The 25,147-nt window shown below is 35.3% G+C and overlaps 1 protein-coding gene and 1 gene segment (V, D, J or C); both read left to right on the forward strand.

Moving 5' to 3' along the window:
• The first annotated feature begins 2,877 nt into the window (after positions 1-2,877).
• LOC125781115 (solute carrier family 2, facilitated glucose transporter member 1) lies at positions 2,878-11,978 on the forward strand. The gene is made up of 11 exons (XM_049464220.1): positions 2,878-3,049; positions 3,768-3,806; positions 5,141-5,239; positions 6,751-6,911; positions 7,169-7,409; positions 7,568-7,730; positions 7,839-8,023; positions 8,980-9,084; positions 9,312-9,413; positions 10,101-10,304; positions 11,691-11,978. Exons 2-11 carry the CDS (start codon positions 3,792-3,794, stop codon positions 11,868-11,870), a joined length of 1,455 nt encoding a protein of 484 aa, XP_049320177.1. The 5' UTR covers positions 2,878-3,049; positions 3,768-3,791; the 3' UTR covers positions 11,871-11,978.
• A 9,312-nt stretch (positions 11,979-21,290) lies between these two features.
• On the forward strand, positions 21,291-24,510 carry LOC125781009 (immunoglobulin lambda variable 2-23-like). The segment is given in 2 exon segments: positions 21,291-21,361; positions 24,138-24,510. Coding segments are annotated over 2 exon segments (357 nt in total).
• Positions 24,511-25,147: the final 637 nt, after the last annotated feature.

Here is a 25,147-nt window from a genome sequence, read left to right on the forward strand (position 1 = left end):
GTCCGCTGCAGAGGCAGAAATTAATGATGTAACATAAATAACAACAATTACCTAGCTATTATTAATATTCTGTAAAGCATTTACATGGATAAATGGTTGAAACAGACCTGTAGAGAGAAATAATACACTTATATAATACACAAAAAATATGCTTACATAAGGAACTTTCCACAGCTTTTAAAGGGTATGTGATACACGTATCAGATAGGTTCTCTTTGGATAAATATAAATGTTCCATGATAATAAACATTAAAAAGTGGCTGTGCATATGCACATGCCAAAAGTCATGGGATAGCAGTATGCAGACTGATTATTAATTGTTACCTTAGGGTGTCAGTTGTGAAAAGATAGCTTGGGGATGCTCACACCAAGTTTTGAAGTGTTGGATGAAAAGTGGCCAAAGTGCTCATAGCAAGGCTGAGTAATAAGAGTTAGAGCAAGGGCTGATAGTGGATGACAGATGGATGGGACATTACATTTCTGAAATTGTGTAGATATTTAAGCTTTCTTAATCCACAGCATCATGTGTGTAGCAGGAATATGTCATAGAAGGCATTATCACCCACAGTGGATAACAATGAGTGGCAGTAGGCGGCAATGGCTATAACTAGCAGCATCTGGCTAGAATTGTCCTAGCAAACTCACAAGTGACTCACATGGTGGCAGAAATTCCACCTGGAGGCCCCAGCATGCTCTATAACTATATGATATATCAGTGTACAGCATATTCATGTTAACACACGATGAATATGGTAAAAGCAGCAATAGTATTATTAATGATTTTCCACATGAAGGTCAAAAGGCTCACTCGCTCTCTCACTTTAACCATCAAACCCCGCACACTTTCTCAAACCTAAGCAGAAATGTTCAGAACTCGTTGCTGGAAGTAGCCTTTTAAACCCTGATTACTGTGAATTCTGACAAGTACCTGTGAAAACCACTGGACAGTGACAGTGTCACACTCGCTCATCTCACTTTCTGTATTTACATTCTCATCATATAGACTTAACACATACAACACATACAGTACCAGTCAAAAAGTTTGGACACACCTTCTCATTTAATATTTGTCTTTATTTGTTTTATTTATTTTCTACATTGTACAGCTCTGGAAAAAATCTGACCACTTCAAAATGTCTCAGTTTTTTAGTTTATCTGATTTAACTATTTATAGGTATACACTTGTTTTCTTTGCATTATTTAAGGTTTAAAAGCATGGAACATTTTTCATTATTTTAACCTTTTCTCATTTTTTGCAAATAAATGCTCTTAATGACAATATTTGTATTTGTAACTTGAGAGAAATGTTGTCAGCAGTTTATAGAATAAAACAACTATTTTAATTTAACTCAAACATATACATATAAATAGTTAAATCAGAGAAAATGATCATTTTGATGTGGTCTTTTATATTTTGTTCCAGAGCTGTAGTTTAATATGAAAAGACATGAAAACAATTAAGGGACACATATAGAATTACATAACAAACAGTAAAAAATAGTGTTTGTCCTTCACAATCCCCTGACCTAAACCTGATCAGCCTTACAGCGTGAAGGAAAAGCAGCAACTATTGTTCAGCACCTCCAGGAACTCCTTCAAGATGCATTTTGAATGTGTTGTAATGTATTCTAATTGTTCATTTTGTTATATTTTTTAGACTTGTAGACTTGTGCCAATCAGTGTTTTTGGGCAGATAAAAATAACAGATTGTCTATTTTAGTACTATGGGTCAATTGACGACACAGATCGAGGGCGGGGCCGGATGCCACATTAACTCTTCCAGGCAAACTTGCATCATAATGCATCATCGTGCAGGGCTTCTGTAATGTTCTGCATATTGTCTCTCAAGATAATATGCCCTTTTTTTATTTTTGTAATGAATCGTATTTGTAAATGCACCAGCTGAGATACATTAAAACATGAATTCCAAAACCGCTGGGATCAAGACAATCTAATTAAAGAAATATTGATTGATTGACAATCATATATTTAAACTAAAACTCGTCCAATAACGATACGGACTGGATAAACTATGCACCGCATTTACTACCCACTAGATATTCACTGCCTGGCCAAAGAAATATATATATATCTCCACCTGGACACAGTATGTGCTGAAAGAATGAGGTCAGCTGACTACCTGAATATACTGAATATAGACCAGGTTATTCTATCAATGGATTTTTTCTTCCCTGATGATCATGAACATATTCCAAGATGACAATGCCAGGATTTATGGGGCTGGAACTGTGACAAAGTGAAAAAGTGGTTCAGGGAGCAGGAGATCATCATTTTCACACATGGATTGAGAGAGTTCACCACAGAGTCCAGACCTTAACCTCATTGAGAATCTTTGGGATGTGCTGGAGGAGGCTTTGTGCAGTGGTCAGACTCTACCATCATCAATGCCAATCAATGATCTTGGTGAAAGATGAATGCAACACTGGATTCAAATAAATCTTGTGAAATTGCAGAAGCTTATTGAAACAATGCCACAGTGAATGCACAGTGCTGCAATCAAAGATAAAGGTGGTCCAATTAAATATTAGAGTGTGTGACCTTTGGTGAAAAGATGTAGAGAGAGAAAGAGAGAGAGAGAGAGAGAGAGAGAGAGAGAGAGAGAGAGAGAGAGAGAGAGAGAGAGAGAGAACAGAATCAACCTGTCAACCCAAGCTCATCTATCTGCCCGCTGAAGCCCCATCGCTGCCATTCTTTTAGACCAAGCTCAAATTCACCAAGCCGGTGTGACTTCATCACAGATCACATGGGGACCTGGAGGAAACTTCATGGCTCAGGATAGGTGTGAGTGTGAGAGTGATGTCTTACTGTTGAGATAGAAAGCGGAGGGGAGCGGGCCCGGGGCATGTGGGGGGTGGGTGGGGTAGAAATGAAGGACCTGGAGCTGCTGAACAGCAAAGTGTTAATTCCTAGATGAAGCCTATAGATACTCAGAAGGTGCCAAGAAAGACGGAGGGCAGCTGAATGCTGGATGGATCGTTATTGAGCAGATTTGCTGGCAGGTTTATGCTTTCCTCTTTTCTACATTAAGGTAAATGCTGGGTTTTTGAGTTTTTGGTATGAATTTGTTGAAATTTATATTAAGCAAGTTATGTCATTAAAGTTTTTTTTATTTTTGGAGTAATGCCATTGAAGAACCACTTTTGTTTTTTTTGTAAAACTTTTTGATTTGTGGTTTGAGCTCTTTAAATAAAAAAAAAAACATTTATATTAGCCTTTTCTTCCTTTTTTTAAGAGAAATGTCAAAACGTTATTGTTTCTCTTTAATCATTATTTGTCACAATTTTGCATTAAAAAAACTAAAACGTGATTTAAAAAAAAAACATTTTAATATATTTATACTTCTTCATTCATGAAGGCACTTAAAATAAAATAAAACAAAAATAACTGATTTCTTCCAAAAGAGAGAAATATTTCATATATGAGCTACATTTACAATATATACAATATATTTGTATATATTATTATATTTACAATATATTTTTCTTTTTTCCTTTTTCTCAATTGTATATCTATGCTGGAGACATTTTAGAAATCTTTGTGTTTGTTTGTGTTTTTTAATGCTTAATATATTTGCAATACTTTTTAAAGTAAATCTTATTTTAACAGTATTCTAATTACCACTGTTATATGAAGATCATTGCAGAGTCAGTAAATGTGAATTACCACTTTAAGGACCTGAAGTGCTACAACTGGAAATACAAGCTCTTAAGTAAAGAAATATAAAATCTACTCCTCCTTCTCCTCAGGGAGTGAGAGCTGTCTGAAGGCTGATGGCATACGTGGAGGTTAGTGTTTGTTCAATATATCTTTTATAAGTAATTATTTACATTTTTGTAATAAGCTGAATGACATTGTTTTATTGGTGAGTAAATTAGACTAATAGTAGCGCTAACAATGATAACTATGTAAATATGTGCAATTTATACATTGGTGAATGCAGAACAGAGTGAAGTTTGAAATACATATTACTTACTTAAATACCCAGACTTTGATGCATGCTTAAAAATACGCTTAAAAATTCAGTATCATGTAAAGCTAATCAATTTACACTGTTTGAGGTCATTTTAAAGCTATAGTAGTAAAGAACAGAAAAGCACAACTTGTGGTGATTTCTAGGAAAAATCCCTGGACATTTAAGAGGTTAAACTGCATTAATTATAATGTACAATTATTGCAAACACACTACACACACACTTTTCACTACAGGATGCAGATGCATTTAATATTCAAACATACCTCAAAAATATATAGTATCTACATGTCAAATATATATTATTGTGTGTTGTGTACAACTGATGTAAATATTAATGTATTGCAGTATATTGTTCTGAGTTTTGATATTGTATTATTATTTTTTTTATATAAAATTCATGTAACACTGTGTATTTTCCTATTGTGGGGCTTATAAAAGATGATCTCATCTTATTTCTTATTAGGGGTGTGCCATATCATATCGTACACGATAATATCGGCAAAAAAAAATTATATCGTGAACGATATTATACCCTAAAATATGGTGCCATATCACCCACCCCTAATTATCATATCAGGGTACTACTTTTTTGCTGTTTTTAGCAAAAGAAAAATTCACACTGTTCTCATTTCCCATTATATATCTACTAGAGACAGATTATATCTGTCCAGTATCATTTATACATTATTTTTATATGGAGATATGTAGAGCGCATTTTAGTGCCATGACATTCTGGATCATTGACTTCTGTTACAATTTTTTTTAATATCTCAGTTAAGGGTGTGCCATATCATATCATATGCAATAAGAACATTTAATATTCATTTTGGTGCAGTAGTGTATTCTTGAAATAATTATTTTAATTCAGTATTTCGTCATATCGTCAAGAGTATCGTTATCGCGATAATACCATAAAATATCATGATTTTATTTTAGGGCCATATCGCCCACCCCTATTTCTTATCTTATATTACAGGATCTTTTAAAAAATTGCATAAAATGAAAAGCACATTCTGAAAAAGAGGAAATATCTGCAGAAAACTCTTCGAGTGCTAATGGTGTGTTTCTCTAGAGCAAATGCACATGAGCTAATGTTTGCACTTGTCTTTTATAGCTTCATTTATTAGCATGTATGTCTGTGTGCAGAGTCAGCTGACTGCGACACTGCTGACCTCTGTGGTGGCGGCTGTTCTCGGCTCTTTGCAGATTGGATATCACACAGGCAACGTCAACTCTCCGGCCAGAGTGAGTACCGGTAGATTGAGATTGACAGGCTCGGGTTAGCATAGCATTCCTGCTAGCCCGAGGCCCATCTCACTGTCCTCACAGAACTCTGGGTAAACTTTACACAGCTATGAAACGTTTCAGTTTCTGAGGGCTTAGTGTTTACAGACAGGTAGCTATGATGTCTGGACTGTGTTGATTTATCAGCTCTGAGTATGGATGCCGTCCAGTCCTCTTCAGTTAGCATTTTATTCTAAACCTGCCCGGATGGCTTCCCAGATGTTAGTCATGTCTGTCAAGTGGGTGAAAGTACCTGCTTAAAGTTTGGGGTTTTGGAAGACAAAAATCTTAAAACATCACACCTGAAACATCCATCTACAAATCTGCCATTATGATGGAATCTGAAATATGAAATATCAGACTGTAATAAACTTTTCTGAAATGTATAATTGATTTTGTAGATATAGGGGCAGTTTCCCAAACCGATTACATCTGGTTTCAAGCTACACAGCATTTTGAACAGAGACCATTTAAGATTAAAAGGAAAATATTGTCTACAACTAGACGTAATCCCTATTTGGAAAACTGAACCTTTGTGCATATCAATGCTGTCCAATGAAAAACACTTTTCTCGATTTTTGTCGATTTTTAGTTTACTACATAATTTGAACAGACAAACTGTCCCTTACACTGTGCCAAAATTTCTTGATGAACGGACCAATTGAAACTCTTCAAAATGACCTAAAATAAACTCTTTTTACATTGACTTCCACTGAAAGTTTACAATTTTTTTTTTCTCTCCTGTAAAGTTTCTGTTTTGGAGATAAGTGTTTTTCATTGGACAGCAACGACATACAGCTCTGGAAAACAACTAGAGACCACTTACAAATGATGGATTCCTTTGATTTGACCAAACTGAGAACCTCTGGAATATAATCAAGAGGAAGATGGATGATCACAAGCCATCAAACCAAGTTGAACTGCCTGAAGTTATCCAAAAGCAGTGTGTAAAACTGGTGGAGGAGAACATGTCCAGCTGCATGAAAACTGTGATTAAAAACCAGGGTTATTCCACCAAATATTGATTTCTGAACTCTTAAAACTTCATTAATAAGAACTTGTTTTATTTGCATTATTTGAGGTCTGAAAGCTCTGCATCTTTTTTGTTATTTCAGCCATTTCTCATTTTCTGCAAACAAATGCACTAAATGACAATATTTTTATTTGGAATTTGGGAGAAATGTTGTCTGTACTTTATAGAATAAAACAATGTTCATTTTACTCAAACATATACCTATAAATAGCAAAATCAGAAAAACTGATACATTTTGTGTTGGTTTTCTTTTAATGGAAAATCTCCATTTAAAATGCTGTGTAGTCCCAGACTAGGCATAATCCCATAATATATACATTGACATGTATGGCTTGGGAATGTTTACACATCTATAAGTTGTGAGGTATTATCTTGTGAGTGAGACTAAACACTGAACAGCATCCTCATGGATTTTTTCCCCTATTCTTTCCTTAATTAGGTTATAGAGGAATTCTTCAATGCAACGTGGAAATCAAGAAACAATGAGTCCATGCCAGACCACAGTCTCACCCTGCTGTGGTCTCTGTCGGTCAGTATTAAGGATTTTGGAGGCCTTCTGGGAGCACTGGGAGTTAAATGCCTCGCTGATTCCTATGGGAGGTAAGAAATTCACTCACAAACAAACATAATAGAACACAGAACATCCATCATTTGGTGAAAGTAAGACAATTTACCATTGTATGAAAAAATAAACCATTTTTTTATCAATTTTGACTGGGTAAATCAGTTGGTTTAAATCATTACTGGTTAAAAACAATTCTACACTATATTAAACTGTAAAATAGTGTAAAAAAGTTTTATTGTGTATTCATTATAATCTGTCATTTATTTAATACATTTAACATTTCCTCTGATAGGAGAAACTCCATTCTTATAGCCAATGCTCTGTCAATACTGGGTGCCTTCCTCATGTTCATCAGCAAGACAGCGGAGTCCTTTGAAGTTCTCATCGTGGGCCGTTTTATATTTGGCTTGTTCTGTGGTTTGGCGATGAGTCTGAACCCCCTCTACATACAGGGTGTTTCCCCGCTTAACCTCCGCGGTGCTTTCGCAACTCTCAACCAGGTTTCCTTTGCTTCTGGCATTCTGTTAGGCATGGTGAGCCCACACACGTTCTTCACGTACCTCTCACGTACCACTTACATCATTTATTTAACCCTGAATATCCCACTCATTAACCATGGCCTGGTTCTCATTAATGCTAGTTAAAGTCTATCCTCTCAGTTGTTGGTGTTTGTGGTGTGTGTGTATTTCAGGTGGTGGGATTAGAAACAGTACTGGGAACTGAAAAATACTGGGCACTCATGCTGTCCCTGTCCCTGATCCCAGCCCTCCTGCAGTATATGACCCTGCCATTGTGTCCTGAGAGCCCACGGTACCTCTTCATCAACCAGAGCAAAGAGAAAGAAGCAGAAACTGGTGGGGTTTAGAAGAAAGGAAAATTAAGAAATAAGAAAATGCTAGTAATTGTTAGCATTTAAGCCATCAACACCATTTGACTTATCTTCTAAATCTCTGCATTTTCAGCATTGAGACGATTAAGAAAAAACTCTGGCAATGTGATGCAAGAAATGGAGGAAATGAAAGAGGAAGCGTCCCACAGCGAGGCGGGAGTGACTGTCAGCGAGTTCTTCATAAAGCGACGCTACAGACAGCCCATTATACTTGTTCTAATCATAAACCTGGGCAGTCAGTTATCAGGCTTTAACGCGGTTAGTTTTCACATTAATACACTGATTTCTCACTTTTATGCTTATTATGTTTTGCTCAAAAGGATTGCAATCTTACTTTTACCTCTGTAAATTTTGCTTAAATCACAAAAAATATAGTGGGGGGAAAAGTGGACCTGACTACCCAAGGCCCGAGTAGGAAAAGGGGCCCATTTTGCTCACGTTCCTTGTGTACTGGCATGGATTGGGGCCCACTCTTTACAGGGCTCAGTTCTTAATGGCTCTTCTTATTCATGTAATGTTTGTCTATGTATAAAATGTACTGTATATATAATTTATATATCACTTAAATATTATTAACAAATAATTATTTAATTGTCATGTTGGTGTTGTAGACATCTCAAACACTCAAACATGTTTTAAATATAAGACACTTGGATTTAAAGAGTTAAATGAGTTTTAAACATACATTACATTCACTTTCCATTCTTATTTTAAAAAAAAGAAACATAAAACCAAAAATGTGGAGTGAAGGCTTAAAATTGAATTGGATTATGTATATATATATATATATATATATATATATATATATATATATATATATATATATATATATATATATATATATATGCATATATTATTTTATTGTTTTGTTGGATTTGTTTTGTTGGATGGCACCCCAGTGGCACTGTTTTTGTACCCTCAAAAAAGTGTATTAATATTTTGGCATCCCAAAGCTAAACACAAGTTTCTCAAGTTTTTAGCTATAGATATTAATATTAATGTACCTTTACAATACTGAAATTCAGATTGTAGAGTGCAGAGAACATGTAGAGTTAGCTTTCAAATCTAAGTGTTATTTTTCTTGTCTCATCATGTGACATTTTTTCTGTTTTCTCTACATGGTATCAGGCTAGTGTGTTGCATTCTCCCAAGGCTGAAAATCACACTGAAATTGCTGATTAATCATTTTCCCATATCTCTTATTTATTTTCCAGATCATAAATTATTCTACTAAAATGTTCACCAAGGCCAAATTTGAAGAAGCTACATATCTGACGCTGGGAGTGGGAGCCATCAACGTGGCCTTCACCATAGTGGCTGTGAGTGTTAATAACATCATACACACAGAACACAGTGTGATCTGGAGCACAGAGTGGAATGCTCTCCAGAGATTTATCCCAGGTCACATTTTATTTCTCTACATGTGGATTAATTTTCAGAAACATTTTGTACTCTGTAGCAAAGTGTTCTTTTTCTTAAAAATATAGCCTTTCAAAGGAAACCATAATTTACTGATCTAATATTTTTCTCCAACTATTTCTTGAAGTTCTTCTTGGTGGAGCGAGCAGGACGCAGAAGGTTGCTCCTCACTGGTTTCCTGTCAGTCGCACTTTGTAATTTACTGATGACCATCACAGACTCTATACTGGTGAGAGTGGACTGTTTCTGCTTTACACAGGGTTCATACACTTTTCAACTGATAAATGTTCATGATTTTTTTATGACTTTTCCCTGACTTCGCGGCAAATTTGAATGAACATACAATCTTTAAAACATCAGAACAGACATAGAAAAAAATTGAAAACTAAAAATTCATGTCAAACTGGTTATAATAGGCCTATCTCTCACTTAAAATTAATTAAAAAGACTTTGAAATATCTCCTAGCTGAATAACATTTATGCATATTTTACACGTCTCTGCCTTATATGTGTCTGAATGAAGCCAGGCAGCATTAAATCAGCTTTTTTATCTCACTGTGTGAATTTGCGGTTATTTAAAACTCCAGTCTGAATAGGACCCACATAGACAGCCAGCTAATGTGGCCCGATGTGAAGGATTTCCCCAAATATTAAATTATTTTTTTTAAACCCAAATAGTCAATAACGGAAACAAGTTTTTCAAATTTCCATGACTTTTTTCCAAAACTTTTTCGGTATTTTTATTTTTCCAAAACTTACCCAGGCCTGGAAAATGCTATTTTCCATTTTTTTCATGGCCGTATTAACCCTGTTTACAAAAATATATAAATAAATAAATAAATAAATAACAGCGCTCTTTTTACAGATTGTAATTATTTACATTAATAATTATTTTACATTAATGTTATTTTCTCAGCCTTTTGCCCCGGACCTTCGCAGCATTCAGGTACTGGTGATCTTCTTCCTGATCTCAGCGTATGAAGTGGGGCCAGGGCCCATCTCTTGGTTCATTGCAGCCGAGCTGTTTGACCAGCCAGCCCGTCCCATTGCCATGGCTTTCACCAGCATGCTTAACTGGGGAGGGAAATTCCTGCTGGCCCTGCTTTTCCCAGGATTATTGGTTGGTTCATGTTTTTAAACAATGGATTTCTGTAAAGACACTTAATTTACCACTTATTTGGAAATATTTTACATACCATTTAAAGTCACTGTTTTCAGTCATCAAGATTCCATTCTTTTTTTTTTTGTCTTGATTTCAACTGATCTTTTTCAATGTGCTCTAGAGGATAGACTTTTAATTAATGTTAATATATAATCTCTAATATATTGATTGATTTTCAGCCAAACTTGATTGTCAATTAGCTGATATTTTTCTGTAGTGCATAACTCAGCCCAGAACACAAAACAGCAAACAGTGCAGACCACATGTACAGCTCTGGAAAAAAATAGCACACTTATATGATTTTCTTTGATTTTACCAAATTGAAAACCTCTGGAATATAATCAAGAGGAAGATGGATGATCACAAGCCATCAAACCAAACTGAACTGCTTGAATTTTTGCACCAGGAGTGTCATAAAGTTATCCAAAAGCAGTGTGTAAGACTGGTGGAGGAGAACACGCCAAGATGCATGAAGACTGTAATCAAAAACCAGGGTTATTCCACCAAATATGGATTTCTGAACTCTTAAAACTTTATGAATATAAACTTGTTTTTTTTTTTTGCATTATTTAAGGTCTGAAAGCTCTGCATCTTTTTTGTTATTTCAGCCATTTCTCATTTTCTGCAAATAAATGCTCTAAATAACAATATATGTTTCTTTGGTATTTGGGAGAGATGTTGTCTGTAGTTTATAGAATAGAAGAAAAATGCTCATTTTACTCAAACACATACCTATAAATAGCAAAATCAGAGAAACTAATTCAGAAACTTAACTCAACAGTCTCAATTTTTTCCAGAGCTGTATTTAAAATCACATTAACAACAGCTGAAAAACTAAAGTTCTAACTATAGGTGAGCAGCCTTATTGATTATGTTTCCAAATACCCTGCCTGCTGGTGCTCGGAGATCAACAGTAAAGCAAAGGTGATCTAATTTAAGCATATTTCATCTTGAGACACAACTCACAAGACATTACAGAAGCCCTGCATGATGATGCATCACAACATTTGTCTGGTAAACTTAATGTGACATCATATCCTGCTCTCCTACTTTATCTTCATTACTCACCTTCTCAAGCCACACTGACCTCCTTCCCAAAGAGAAACAATTGAGTTCATTTCCCACACCCTTTAGGTGTGGTCCAGAAGAGCGAAATTCCATTGTGTTTATGTTGTGTGTCTAATGATCCACCATAAGTAAATTACTGACATACTGTAAATCAAATACTCATGTTAATGATTATTATTACTAAACATTACTTTTCACTTTCACATATCTAAATTTAAATCACATGCTTGTAGTAATCATATATGTTCCTACATACAGTATGTGCTTCTCTTACAGAAACTATGTGGGGCTTATGTCTACCTCATCTTCATGTCCATGGCCTTGATAGCGTTCACCTACACCATGTTCCGCCTCCCGGAAACTAAGGGGCGTACCTTTGACGACATCGCTGCAGAGTTTAGAGGAGCTGAGGGCATCCCACTGCACAACAAGACCAGCTTCAATACTTTCTCTTGACCACTCTTCTGACCACACAGCAATGGAACACCTCCAGTTCAACCACAGAAGAAGAAACACCCTGCATTTAATTTAGTAATAAAAATAAAAATGCCATTTCTGTATCTACTTATACTTTGTATGGAATATTTTTGAAACCATCATTGACCATCAGTAAATTTTGCGTTTTGTTTGGAAATGAAGGGACCAGAGTCTGGAGGAAGAGTGGAGAGACACACAGTCCAAGCTGCTTGAGGTCTAGTGTGAAGTTTTCACAATCAGTGATGGTTTGGGGAGTCATGTCGGTCATCTGCTGGTGTTGATCCACTGCGTTATATTATCAAGTCCATATCAAGTCAGTGCAGTGTTTTCCTGGAAAATCCTACCTTCATTTAATGCTTCCCTCTGCTGACAACTTTTTTTAGAGATGTGGATTTCATTTTCCAGCAGGACTTGGCACACTGCCCATACATTTTAATTGGCTGTAAGCCATGATCATTAACGATAAAAGAAATAAACGCTTAAAATAGATCACTCTGTGTGTAATACATCTATAGAATATATATGTTTCACATTTTGAACTGAATTATTGAAATAAAAGTAACTTTTCAACAGTATTCTAATTTTTTGAGATGCACTAGTAATTACATACACTTGCAGCCAAGAACCCCCCCCCCCCCCCCCCCCCAAAAAAAAAACGGCCTGAACCAGGCAGCCCAAGACATGTATTCATAAGCAAAGACGTATGAGCAACCTCCCCAATAAACATGCCTCCTCCTGTGGAGCTTGGCTCGCCTCCCTGAAGTGACTTTTTAAGCTATTATTTGCCTGTGAAATCTGACATTTCTCCCACCCGCCCTGCGCCCTCTGTGTGCGCAAAGGCCGCCATCCAAGTTTAACAAACCGTGCCCACCTTTCAGAAACAGAACAGGACCCAGTGCAGGCAAGCCTCATTTACTGTAACTAATTCTGTACAGGAGCTGGAGAGGCGGGAGTTTAAGTAGTTGGCACTGATGAATACAGTAAACGATGCTGGTAAACAGCTCTTTCTATGATGTTGAAAAGGTCGTCTCTGAATGGTGGTGGTTTTTATAGCGCTTGTTGTGCGATTATAAATGTTGACGTAAATATGATGGACGAGAACCAAGACAATCGTTCATTTAACCACCAGTGGATGGGTGGATGGATGGATAGGATTTTATGAATGGTACAGCTGGTACAAATAACAAGATTATGTCTTTCATTTTGAAATAGAAGAAGATGAGACTACATATTTTACATTATCTTTTTTTTCTCATTCAAAATGTAGTCCAGCTATAGTGGACTATATGGACACTGTGGTTCCATTCTTTTCCCTAAACCATGGATGTCCGAACTTTTCTTGTTGGGGTCCAGAATGCGAAATATATGTGCAGTCATGGGCCACAGACTCTGTAATAAAACAAATAATGAATTATACAACTTACAATAATACATTTTCTTGATTACTATAATTTACACATCATTTTACTTGAGTTACTATCTTTATCTACAATCCATCTCAATTTTGTTCACATGTTTTTGGAACCCACCACCACCCCATAACCTCCATTTAACTCATTCATATCTCTCAGTCCAAGTTCCACATGTTATTCAAAGGGGTCCGAAGTTCTCAAAGTGCTCAAAGTATTCTCGTATACCCCCTACTGAAAAAAAGTACATTATTAAAGTATACTAAGCATTATTATGCTTTAGTGCACTAAAGTGTTCTTGTAGCCTCATTATTAATCAGTATATTTAAACAGTGCTAAAATGGAACAACTTTTTTGTATTTATTATACTTTAATAGTATAAAAATAATACAGAAGTCTTACTTAAATTGTGCAAAGTGTACTTAACTTTACTAAAATGGAGCTATTTTCAAAATACTTAAATAACATTTAAATATACTACTTCATGTATGTAACCCTATATTTTAAATAAGCTTACAGTAAAATTATAATACATTTAATAAGTATTACAACTGTATCACTATTATACACCTGGTAAATTAGAAATCTACTCAGAATTGACGTTAAATATATGCTTCTTGTTCCTGTCTTTTGTAAGTAGCACACTTCTAGTATACATCAGTGTGTATAAAAATATATTTTTAAAAATATACTGTTCTACAATTTTTAGCATGTTACAAATTTAATTTAATTTACTTAAAAAAGTGGCATAATACATTGCACTTTAAGTGAACTACTGTAACAGTTGTTTTTTTTATACACGTTGCTAAAAATATCCAAAAGTATATTTGGAAATAAGTGTTTTAGAAGTATATTGAATTACATTCAAATAAAAGTGTACTTTATGGAAGTAATTTATTTAAAATACACCATATTGTAATTTCAAAAAAGTATAATCAAAGATTACTTAAAAAAAATTGATGAAAGCATAATATTAATGTACTTTTAATATATTTTATGTAAGTACATAAATCTGTTAGTATATTTACAGCATACTTAGACATTTATGTTTAGCACAATATGTTTTAAATACAGTTAAGTATATATATATATATATATATATATATATATATATATATATATATATATATATATATATATTTTTTTTTTTTTTTTTTTTTTTTTCCACCAGGGCCAGTCCACTTGCATAACATCATATGCTGACTGACTGATCTTTTAAATTGGCTTTTAGTTATAATCTCCATTAAAGGGACTATATCGTCGCTGTCCTATGAAAAACACTTATCTCCATTTTTGTCGATTTTTAGTTTACTACATAATTTCAACAGACAAACTGTCCCTTACACTGAGCCAAAACATTTCTTGATGAACGGACCAATAGAGACTCTTTAAAATGACCTGAAATGAACTCTTTTTACATTGACTTTTATTGAAAGTTTACAAGGTTTTTTCTCTCTCCTGTAAAGTTGCTGTTTTGGAGATAAGTGTTTTTCACAGCGACGATATGAGTTTTTACTTATGTTAACATATGTTTAAATATTACATTTATTACATTAAACTCTGATTATTTATATTAAATTTGAGTGTCCAACAAAGAATCAAACTAAGTTCACAGCCCTCCAACAGCCTAGATGCTGCATTGCTACATCTAACAAATTCAGTAATGATTGTTATTATACAGAAGGTTGTGGTATACCAGATGAACTCTCGCACACAAGCCGAAAGGGTAAACTTCCCAACCACCTTAGTAATGAGGTCACGACACTGAACACATAATGAATGTGGCGGCACAACAGACGGATCAGTTGTACTCTACGCTGTTTGTAACAAGGACGAGTAATTAGAGGATTACAAGAAGTGGGGGGACTTTCTCATTAGCGGCGGAGATCCAGAACAAACACACGCTCTATTTTGGAAAAATGAAACACTCGAAAGAAGCCGCTGAATTTTTACAGCTCAATTAAGCCGAGCTGTAAAGTATAGCAGCGTTTCTCAAGTCTCTCGGTCGAGTAATGAAAACCGTTTGTAACTGTCAGATAGCTTTCGTGAGGAGATCCTCTCGCCTCGCTATGTGAACTATGTGCTTGTTATGTATAATTGCTGTCTATGGAAAAGAGCAGCCAATCGCAGCCACGGGATTGGTTTTATTTTGAAGTTGCCAGTTAAAACGTTCTGGTCGAAAACAGAAAACTGAACATGCTGTACTACTCAGAGGTCAACCTGTGGAACAGCACAATGACTTCCATCTGAACTAAGCTGAGCCATCCAACATCAGGGCCTTTCATAAATAAAAGTCAAGTGACACAGCCTTTAGGTTTCTGTTCATTGGATGTTCTGTAAAGAAATCTTTAATTCTTCTTTTTTTTTAATCTGTAAAAAAAAAATTAAATCTGTAAAGATTTAGAGATAAATATAGTTTAAAGATAAATGGCAGATTTTTTTTCATATTATTAATCTCTGCTGTTTCTAATGGATAAAATATAAGTAAAAAAAAATTAAGGCTTTTTCATCCCAACATTGTTTGAATGGGGCCAGTTTTCATTGGATTTGCTGATTGTCTAAATACTGCAAAACAGGTTTATTATTGTTGTATACATATAACCTTGTATTCTATCATTGCAGAAAATAAAGAACAATGAAGATGATAAAGGTTGAAAGTGTTTCATTCAAATATTTGCACCTATAACAAAACCAATGATACAAGTAATAATAACAATGTAATCAACATTTCAACATTCTCACACCTTAATCTTTATGAAAATTTAATAAAATGCCTTTACAGTATAAAAGCAAATTCCTTCTAGGTAAAATATGTCATTTTTACCTGGAGCTGAATTTTACAACTGATATTGTATAATCATAATGTTTCAACACAGAGACCAAATGCATTAACAGTAGGTGATTCTAGGTGATTATTATTATTATTATTATTATTATTATTATTATGCATTATTAAAAACTCAGCTGGGTTTGTGATTTGCTGTCGACATGACTAGAAATTTTACTTTATTTTACATTTTTAAAAAAAGTATGTATATATGAATGTATCCTACAATAAAGACAAAATAATGACATATATTAACTATACACACATATTTAAATACACAAAGACAGGGAATATAAAAGACAGCCAGGTCAAATTTACATAGTAGTCATAATGATATTTATTTTAAACCATTGTTGATTTAAACCTTACACAGACACACCCTGTGCAGACATGTGTGGTAGTAATGATGATCTGCAATTAACAGTACTTTAGGTAGGGGGCAGTAATGTTCTGTTTTAGAAAATACACTACATAGGAAAAGGAAATGCAGTCATTCAGCAGCAGCTGTGTATTAATATAAACCTAGAATCTGAGTTTGAGTTTGGTTCAGAGTGGTTTGTTTTGTCTTTCAAGGCAATATGACCACCAGTCAGCTTTTCAGTATTGTCTGGCTGTTATGGATCACAGGTATGTATGTTTTTTGTGTGTGTGTGTGTGTGTGCGTGTGTGTGTGTGTGTGTAAATATATTAGTGCATCTCAGACTTCATTTTAGTAACTCAGTTCAAAATGTGACTCAAAACTTATATTATATAGATGTATTACACACAGAGTGATCTATTTTAAGCGTTTAATTATTTTATTGTTGATTATTATGGCTTTACAGCCAATGAAAATACAAAAATCAGTGTCTCAATATTAGAATATTTTATAAGACCAATTAGTACTACTGGTAGTGTGGGCAGTGCGCCAAGTCCTGCTGGAAAATGAATTCAGCATCTACATAAAAGTTGTCAGGCAGAGGGAAGCATGAAATGCTGTAAGATTTTCTGGGAAAACAGTGATTTTGGACAGTTTTTTGTATTTATTATAATTTAATTGTATAAAAATAATACAAAAGTCTTACTTAAATTGTGCTAAATGTACTTAACTGTACTAAAATGGAAATATTTTAAATATACTTAAGTAACATTTAAACATACTACTTTATGTATATAACCCCATATTTTAAATATGCTTACAGTAAAATTTAAATACATTTAATAAGTATTACAACTGTATCACTATTATACACCAGGTATATTAGGAATGTACTGAATTGTTGTTAAATATATTTACATTAGAGTACAAATATGCTTCTTGTTCCTGTCTTTTGTAAATAGCACACTTCTAGTATACTTTGTTGGGTGTAAAAATATATATTTTAATATATTTTACTTTTTTTTTTTTTTACATATTTAATATACTGTATATTTTTAGTATGTTAAAAATTTTGATAGTGGTCAACACCAGCAGATGACATGGTTCTCTTTTATGGCGTTGCGGATTTCATTTTCCAGCAGTACGATTTGTCCTTATTTAATTGCTGAATTACTGAAATAAAGCACTTTTCAATGATATTCTATTTTTTTTGAGATGCACTAGTATATGGATAGATGGATGGATGGATGTTAAAATTGTGATATTATAAGAATAAATAAAGTATTTTAATCAAACCTCTTTCATCCATTATTTTTATCTTTATCTTCAGATTCTGTCTTCAGCAACGAAGTTCACCAGAGTCCTTCTGAATTGATCAAATCCAGTGGAGATTCAGTGGAGCTTCAGTGTCAGCACAAAATACCAAGCTACAATGTCATACTCTGGTACAAGAGCCGTGTGGATCTAGGATTGATACTGATTGGATATCTGCAAAATACATTTAAACTTGTAGAACCTGCATTTAAAAACAAAACCACCATAACAGGAGATGGAAGCAAGAGTGGAAATCTTACCATTAAGGATCTGTCAGTAGAAGACAGTGCAGTGTATTTCTGTGCTGCTAGTAACACAGTGATACAGACAGTGTACTCTCTGTACAAAAACTCACCATCTCCTGCTGTATTATTAACCCAACACCAGCTCCTCCACACCTGTGTGTGAGGTCTGGTTTTGACCTGCTGCCAGAACAGTTAGATATACATGAGATATGAGGGCGCTCTGAAGTGCAGCACATGTTTACCATTCCTGTCCCAGGTTCCTCAACATACTGCATATCTGTGCAATATACTTAAATAGGACACTTGTTTTAACAGACCTTTTTTTAACATATGGACACTTGATCACTATGGCACTTTGCTATCGTAACAACAGGAAAAGTACACCTTGCAGTAGCACTGGGCGGATTGATTTAAAATAAAAATGTAGATTAAAGTATACTAAGCATTATTATGCTATAGCGCACTAAAATGTTCTTGTAGCCACATTATTAATCAGTATATTTAAAGAGTGCTAAAATGGAACAACTTTTTTTGTATTTATTATACTTTAATTGTATAAAAATAATACAAAATCTTACTTAAATTGTGCTAGGTGTACTTAAATGTACTGAAATGAAACTATTTTAAATATACTTAAGTAACATTTAAACATACAATACTACTTCATGTATGTAACCCCGTATTTTAAATATACTTACAGTAAAATTATAATACATTTAAAGAGTATTACAACTGTATCATTATTAAACCGGGTATATTAGGAATGTACTGAATTGAGGTTAAATATATTTACATTAGAGTACAAATATGCTTCTTGTTCCTGTCTTTTGTAAGTAGCACACTTCTAGTATACTTTGTTGTGTATAAAAATATATATTTGAATATACATATTTAATATACTGTATATTTTTAGTATGTTAAAAATGTACTTTATTTTTTTAATTAAGAGTAGTATTTTAATTTACTTTAAAAAGTTACATAATACATTGCACTTTAAGTGAACTACTGCAACAGTTGTTTCCACACACTTTGCTAAAAATGTAAATAAAATCAAATAAATGGAAAAAAAAAACTTTTGGAAGCATATTTAATTAGTTTTAAAAAGTATGATCAAATTTTATGTAACTAATGTACTTTTAATATATTTTAAATAAGTACATAAATCTGTTAGTATATTTACAGCATACTTAGACTTTCTCAATATATTTTAGGTACAATTAAGTATAGATTTTTTTTCACAGGGGATACTAATGTTGGTATTGGGTATTGATCGATACTTGTGTGGTGAGATCGATTCTTAAGTTTCAGTTTATTTTCGGTACAACTCCAGGCATTTACTGAGTGACACTTCACTCCTGCTCAGTCAGCTGTGTTTTATTATCATCATAAACATGATTAATTAAGGGAAAATTTACAAAATAATGAAATGATCATGATTATTTAAGTTTTCATTCAATTTTGCATATTGATGATGCATTCACTTAATAATTTATGATACATTGCTCTTCCCATAGATTGTAGTAGTAAAAAGTATCGGCAATACTAGCCTTGTATTTACTTGGCATTGGATCGATACCCAACTTTGCTGTATCGCATAGCCCTACCTTGCGGGGCTCAAAAACGAAATGCGAAAGGCATGTTCTAATTCTAATTCTAATCATGGGTGTAACATGCAATAATTCAATCTTTGTGTCAACTACCATTCTCTTTCAGAGCCAGGTGCTCTCTGACTTTGGTGAATTGTTATTTCAGGAGCGTATTTACCTCAGTGTGTTCATTTCTTCTTACCTGTGCAGGTCATGTACAGGAACAGCATTGATATTTTAATTCTGTATTCTGTTTATTGTAAATGTTGGGTTTGTGCACTGCTGTGTGTATTATGGGCACGTAACTAGCGGGGTTGTACACTCTCTGGGCACACGCAGCACACCTGTGTTGCCAAGATAGCAATGAGCATCAGACTGTTGATATCTGCCTAGGTTGTACTCAGTCAGTGGTGCACCTGTGTTTTCCGTTGCCAAGATAGCAATATGCCAGAAATTTATCTTAAAACATTTCATTTCGAGACTACCACACCCATCAGTGTATATATATTTACAAGCATCGTTGCTATTTAAACAATGCAGATGCATGGCGTGAAACTAGACCGTTGGAGGGGTGAAAGGTTGCAATGAACATCATAACATGCCTTGTGCAGGGTGTAGGATAGGGTCCAGGGGTTTCATTTCTGCCAAACACAAGCACCATATGAGCTGTTTAAAGACAAATAAATGTGCATGTATTATGACATCAGAGTTTTCTTAAAGTTCTGTTTTCCCCATCCACACAAATACCCTTAAAACAAAATATCTATTTTTTAATAATCTCCACCTTGAAGAGTATTTTCGAAAAGCTCCATTCTAAATGAACAAAAACAGGGTTTTCATATGGATAAAGGGCTAAAATGCAGACAACAACAGTCTCCTCCAAAAACCTCTCTATGATGTTCTATGAATGAATAAGCGTTGCCTGGCCGTCACTGTGATGTCACATCCTGTAGCCCCCACAAATAATAAAATCCAGAACATACAGCACAGTCTCTGTACAATTTGCAGTACTCTTGTGAGGACCAACATGATAAGACTGTTGGTTTTAGCCCTGATTGTATTCCTCAATGTTGATCCAGGTCATGAAACACTAATTTCTGCATCTTTTCCAATCTAAATTAATGCTGAATTGTGGATTGTGTTAAATCTAAATTAAGATTTGCTTCTACTTTAATTTGTACAGGTTGGAGTGATGTTCTACAAACTCCTGGTAGACTCTTTGCTTCACAAGGTCGTTCTGCACAGCTGGATTGCCGCCACACTCTTGGTGCAAGCTACTACATTATGTACTGGTACAAACAGCAAGGACAAGAGCTGAAACTCTTAGTGAATAGTGTGACCAACAACAAGCCTGACTTTGGATCCTCCAGTGAGGAGAAGTACGCTGCTGAGAAGAATTATTATGAGAGTGGATCTCTCACAGTGAAGGATCTGACAGTGAATGATAGCGGTTTATATTTCTGTGCGGTTGGAAAGCACAGTGATAGAGGCAGGTGGTGCAGCTGAACCAAAACTCAAAATTTAAAAAATCTACAATTCAGGACACTAGAGGGTGCTCTTCCATCACTTACTGTATGTAATTACTGTACATGATGAATAGATCAGAGCTGCTAGTCATCAAAACTTTAAGACTAAGACTGTTATTCAGATAAGAGGAGAGTCATAAAGTGCAGACAGGCATCATGGGTACAGTTCTCATCACACTGTCAGCCATACTATTGTGTTTCATAGGTAAATATGTGTTTTGTTTTACTATTAACATCAAATCCACCATTTAAAATCTATAGATGAATAAATAGACATATTATTTTTTCTCTCCACAGGTTCTGCTGTTTGCAATGTTCTCCAGGGTCCTCCTGATCTCATAAAGAATAAGAAAGAGGATGCTGAGATCAAATGTGCACACACTGTAACAAACTACAACCAAATACTGTGGTACAAACAAGATCAAACCACAGGATTTAAGCTCATGGGCTACCTCTTAACTGATAGTAAGAAAAAAGAGACTGGATATGAGAACAAGATTGAACTGAGTGGTGATGGGAGGAATAATGCTACTTTGACTATAAAAAGTCTCTCAGTGAACGACAGTGGTGTGTATTTCTGTGCAGCATATTACACAGTGCTGTAGATTCCCTCACTTCACTACAAAAACATTCATCTGATCTACTTTACCACCAACATACAACACCTGCAGCAGCCGTGGGCTGATTTTGATTTAGTGCCAATAAAAGACAAATAGATGGATTTTTTTGGTGTAATCAAATAATAATAAAAATAAAAACAACACTACAATATGTTAGGGATATGTTAGAATACTAGGGATATGTTTAATAGTGAAAGTAAGAGCATTTCCTCACACACAGTATAAAGGGAACTCAATAGATTAGGACTAAACAGCTCTGTAGCCTTAGAAAAATACTAATCAATGAGGCTAACCAGCAAAAATGGCTTCAATTTACTAGGAAGCATAAAGATTGAACTCCGGAGCAATGGAAGAAGTTCAGTCTAGATTTAACCTGTTTTAAAGTGATGGAGCATCAGGGGAAGAAGAGAGGCAGCTGAAGTGACACCCACATCATGCCTACTGCCTACTGTACAATCCTGTGGGGGTGGTGCATTGTTTCTTCTCTGATGGCATTGGCATATTGTGAAAGAGTGCAAAAGGTTCAGAGAGCATAAGAGCATCATTTTCACACATGGATTGGCCTCCACAGAGTCCTTAACCTCATTGAGAATGTTTGGGATGTGCTGGAAAAGACTTTGTGCAGTGGTCAGGGGCAGATTAACCCACAGGCTATAACCTAGGCTGCAGACTTGGGGCACATGCAGTGATTAGGGCCCACTGATTGGTCACATTTAATTTAATTATTTTTTTCTTACGAAATGTGAACCCCCATTGGCCCATTTTAATGATAAACACTTTGTGAGGTTAGGATTGGTTGGTTTGGGGAGGTTTATTAAAGGAATTATTCACTGTGCAGTTGCTGCTGTGTGTTGGCGAGCTCTAAGGAACTACGTATACCGTTTAATCTTATATTTCACCAGTTTCAGTCAGGTTGTCACTAAAGTTGACTCTGCCACTGATCCATAAGCAAAGTGCTTTTGCCCAATCAGAGCGCTTCATGATTCTTCATGAGCACTTCAAGACTCTGCACTGTTCACTAAAGACTCAACTCCCAACATACGCCCGCACCAGACTTCCCTGACTCTCATTGATCACGTGGTGCTACAGCGTTCCTGCTCTCCAAGTTACTCATTGGCTCCACCTGTCCTCCCTTGTATTTACACCTCTCTGTTTGCTTAGTTCTTTGCTGGGTATTGAATTGAATTTTCACCTTTATCTTTTAATCTACCACTGGCAGTGGTCCAAATTTCCTATCATCAATACAAGATCTTGGTGCGAAATAAATGCAACTCTAGACAGAAATAAATGTTGTCACATTGCAGAAGCTTGTGGAAACGATGCCACAGCGAGTGTGTGACCTTTTTTGATCAGGCAGTAAATAAGATCTGAAAGCTTTTTGAAAAAGACGTAGATTTAGAGTACATGTTTACCATATCTGTAGACTTCCTTAACATACTGAACCTCTACTGATGTACTGTGAGGTCACATCCTGTATGTCATGTGGATATTACAATCAGCATCATTCTGAATGCTGTGTAAATAGTTCCCTCTATTCTGAGGATCACCATGATGAGACTTTTAAAAGTATTGGCTGTATTTCTGCACTGTGCTCCAGGTAAGACTTAAGATATGATTTCTTCATATATATCCACACATTTAACTATAATGACTTGTATAAGTGCAACCTAATTTATGACTTTATCTGTTGTTTTAATCATTTGTACAGGTTGGAGTGATGTTCTTCAGACTCCTGTTAGACTCTTTGCTTCACAGGGTCGTTCTGCACAGCTGGATTGCCGCCACACTCTTGGTTCAAGCTACTACCAGATGTACTGGTACCAACAACAAGGACAAGAGCTGAAACTCATAGTGTACACAATGACCAACAGCAAGCCTGACTTTGGATCCTCCAGTGAGGAGAAGTACGCTGCTGAGAAGACGCATTATGAGAGTGGATCTCTCACAGTGAAGAACCTGGCAGTGAATGATAGCGGTTTATATTTCTGTGTAGCTGGAAAACACAGTGATAGAGGCAGGTGGTGCAGCTGAACCAAAACTCAAAATTAAAAAAATCTACAATTCAGGACACTAGAGGGTGCTCTTTCATTACTTACTGTATGTAATTACTGTACATGATAAATAGATCAGAGCTGCTAGTCATCAAAACTTTAAGACTAAGACTGTTATACAGAACAGAGGAGAGTGATAAAGTGCAGACAGGCATCATGGGAACAGTTCTCATCACTCTGTCAGCCATACTATTGTGTTTCATAGGTAAATATGTGTTTTGTTTACCAATTAACATCAAATTCACCATTTAAAATCTATAGATTAGCCTTGTTTCTAAATAAATAGACATTTTCTTCTTTCTCTCCACAGGTTCTGCTGTTTGCAATGTTCTCCAGGTTCCTCCTGATCTCATAAAGAATAAGAAAGAGGATGCCGAGATCAAATGTGCACACACTGTAACAAGCTATGACCGAATACTGTGGTACAAACAAGATCAAACCACAGGATTTAAGCTCATGGGCTACCTCTATACTGATAGTAAGAAAAAAGAGACTGGATATGAGAACAAGATTGAACTGAGTGGTGATGGGAGGAATAATGCTACTTTGACTATAAAAAGTCTCTCAGTGAACGACAGTGGTGTGTATTTCTGTGCAGCATATTACACAGTGCTGTAGATTCCCTCACTTCACTACAAAAACCTTCATCTGATCTACTTTACCACCAACACACAACACCTGCAGCAGCCGTGGGCTGATTTTGATTTAGTGCCAATAAAAGACAAATAGATGGATTTTTTGGTGTAATCAAATAATAATAAAAATAAAAACAACACTACAATATGTTAGGGATATGTTAGAATACTAGGGATATGTTTAATAGTGAAAGTAAGAGCATTTCCTCACACACAGTATAAAGGGAACTCAATAGATTAGGACTAAACAGCTCTGTAGCCTTAGAAAAATACTAATCAATGAGGCTAACCAGCAAAAATGGCTTCAATTTACTAGGGAGCATAAAGATTGAACTCCGGAGCAATGGAAGAAGGTCAGTCTAGATTTAACCTGTTTTAAAGTGATGGAGCATCAGGGGAAGAAGAGAGGCAGCTGAAGTGACACCCACATCATGCCTACTGCCTACTGTACAATCCTGTGGGGGTGGTGCTATGACCTGGGGTTGCTGCATTGTTTCTTCTCTGATGGCATTAGCATATTGTGAAAGAGTGCAAAAGGTTCAGAGAGCATAAGAGCATCATTTTCACACATGGATTGTTCTCCACAGAGTCCTTAACCTCATTGAGAATGTTTGGGATGTGCTGGAGAAGACTTTGTGCAGTGGTCAGGGGCAAATTAACCCACAGGCTATAACCTAGGCTGCAG

Source organism: Astyanax mexicanus, chromosome 14, assembly GCF_023375975.1.
Source record: "Astyanax mexicanus isolate ESR-SI-001 chromosome 14, AstMex3_surface, whole genome shotgun sequence".
Lineage (NCBI taxonomy): Eukaryota > Metazoa > Chordata > Actinopteri > Characiformes > Acestrorhamphidae > Astyanax > Astyanax mexicanus.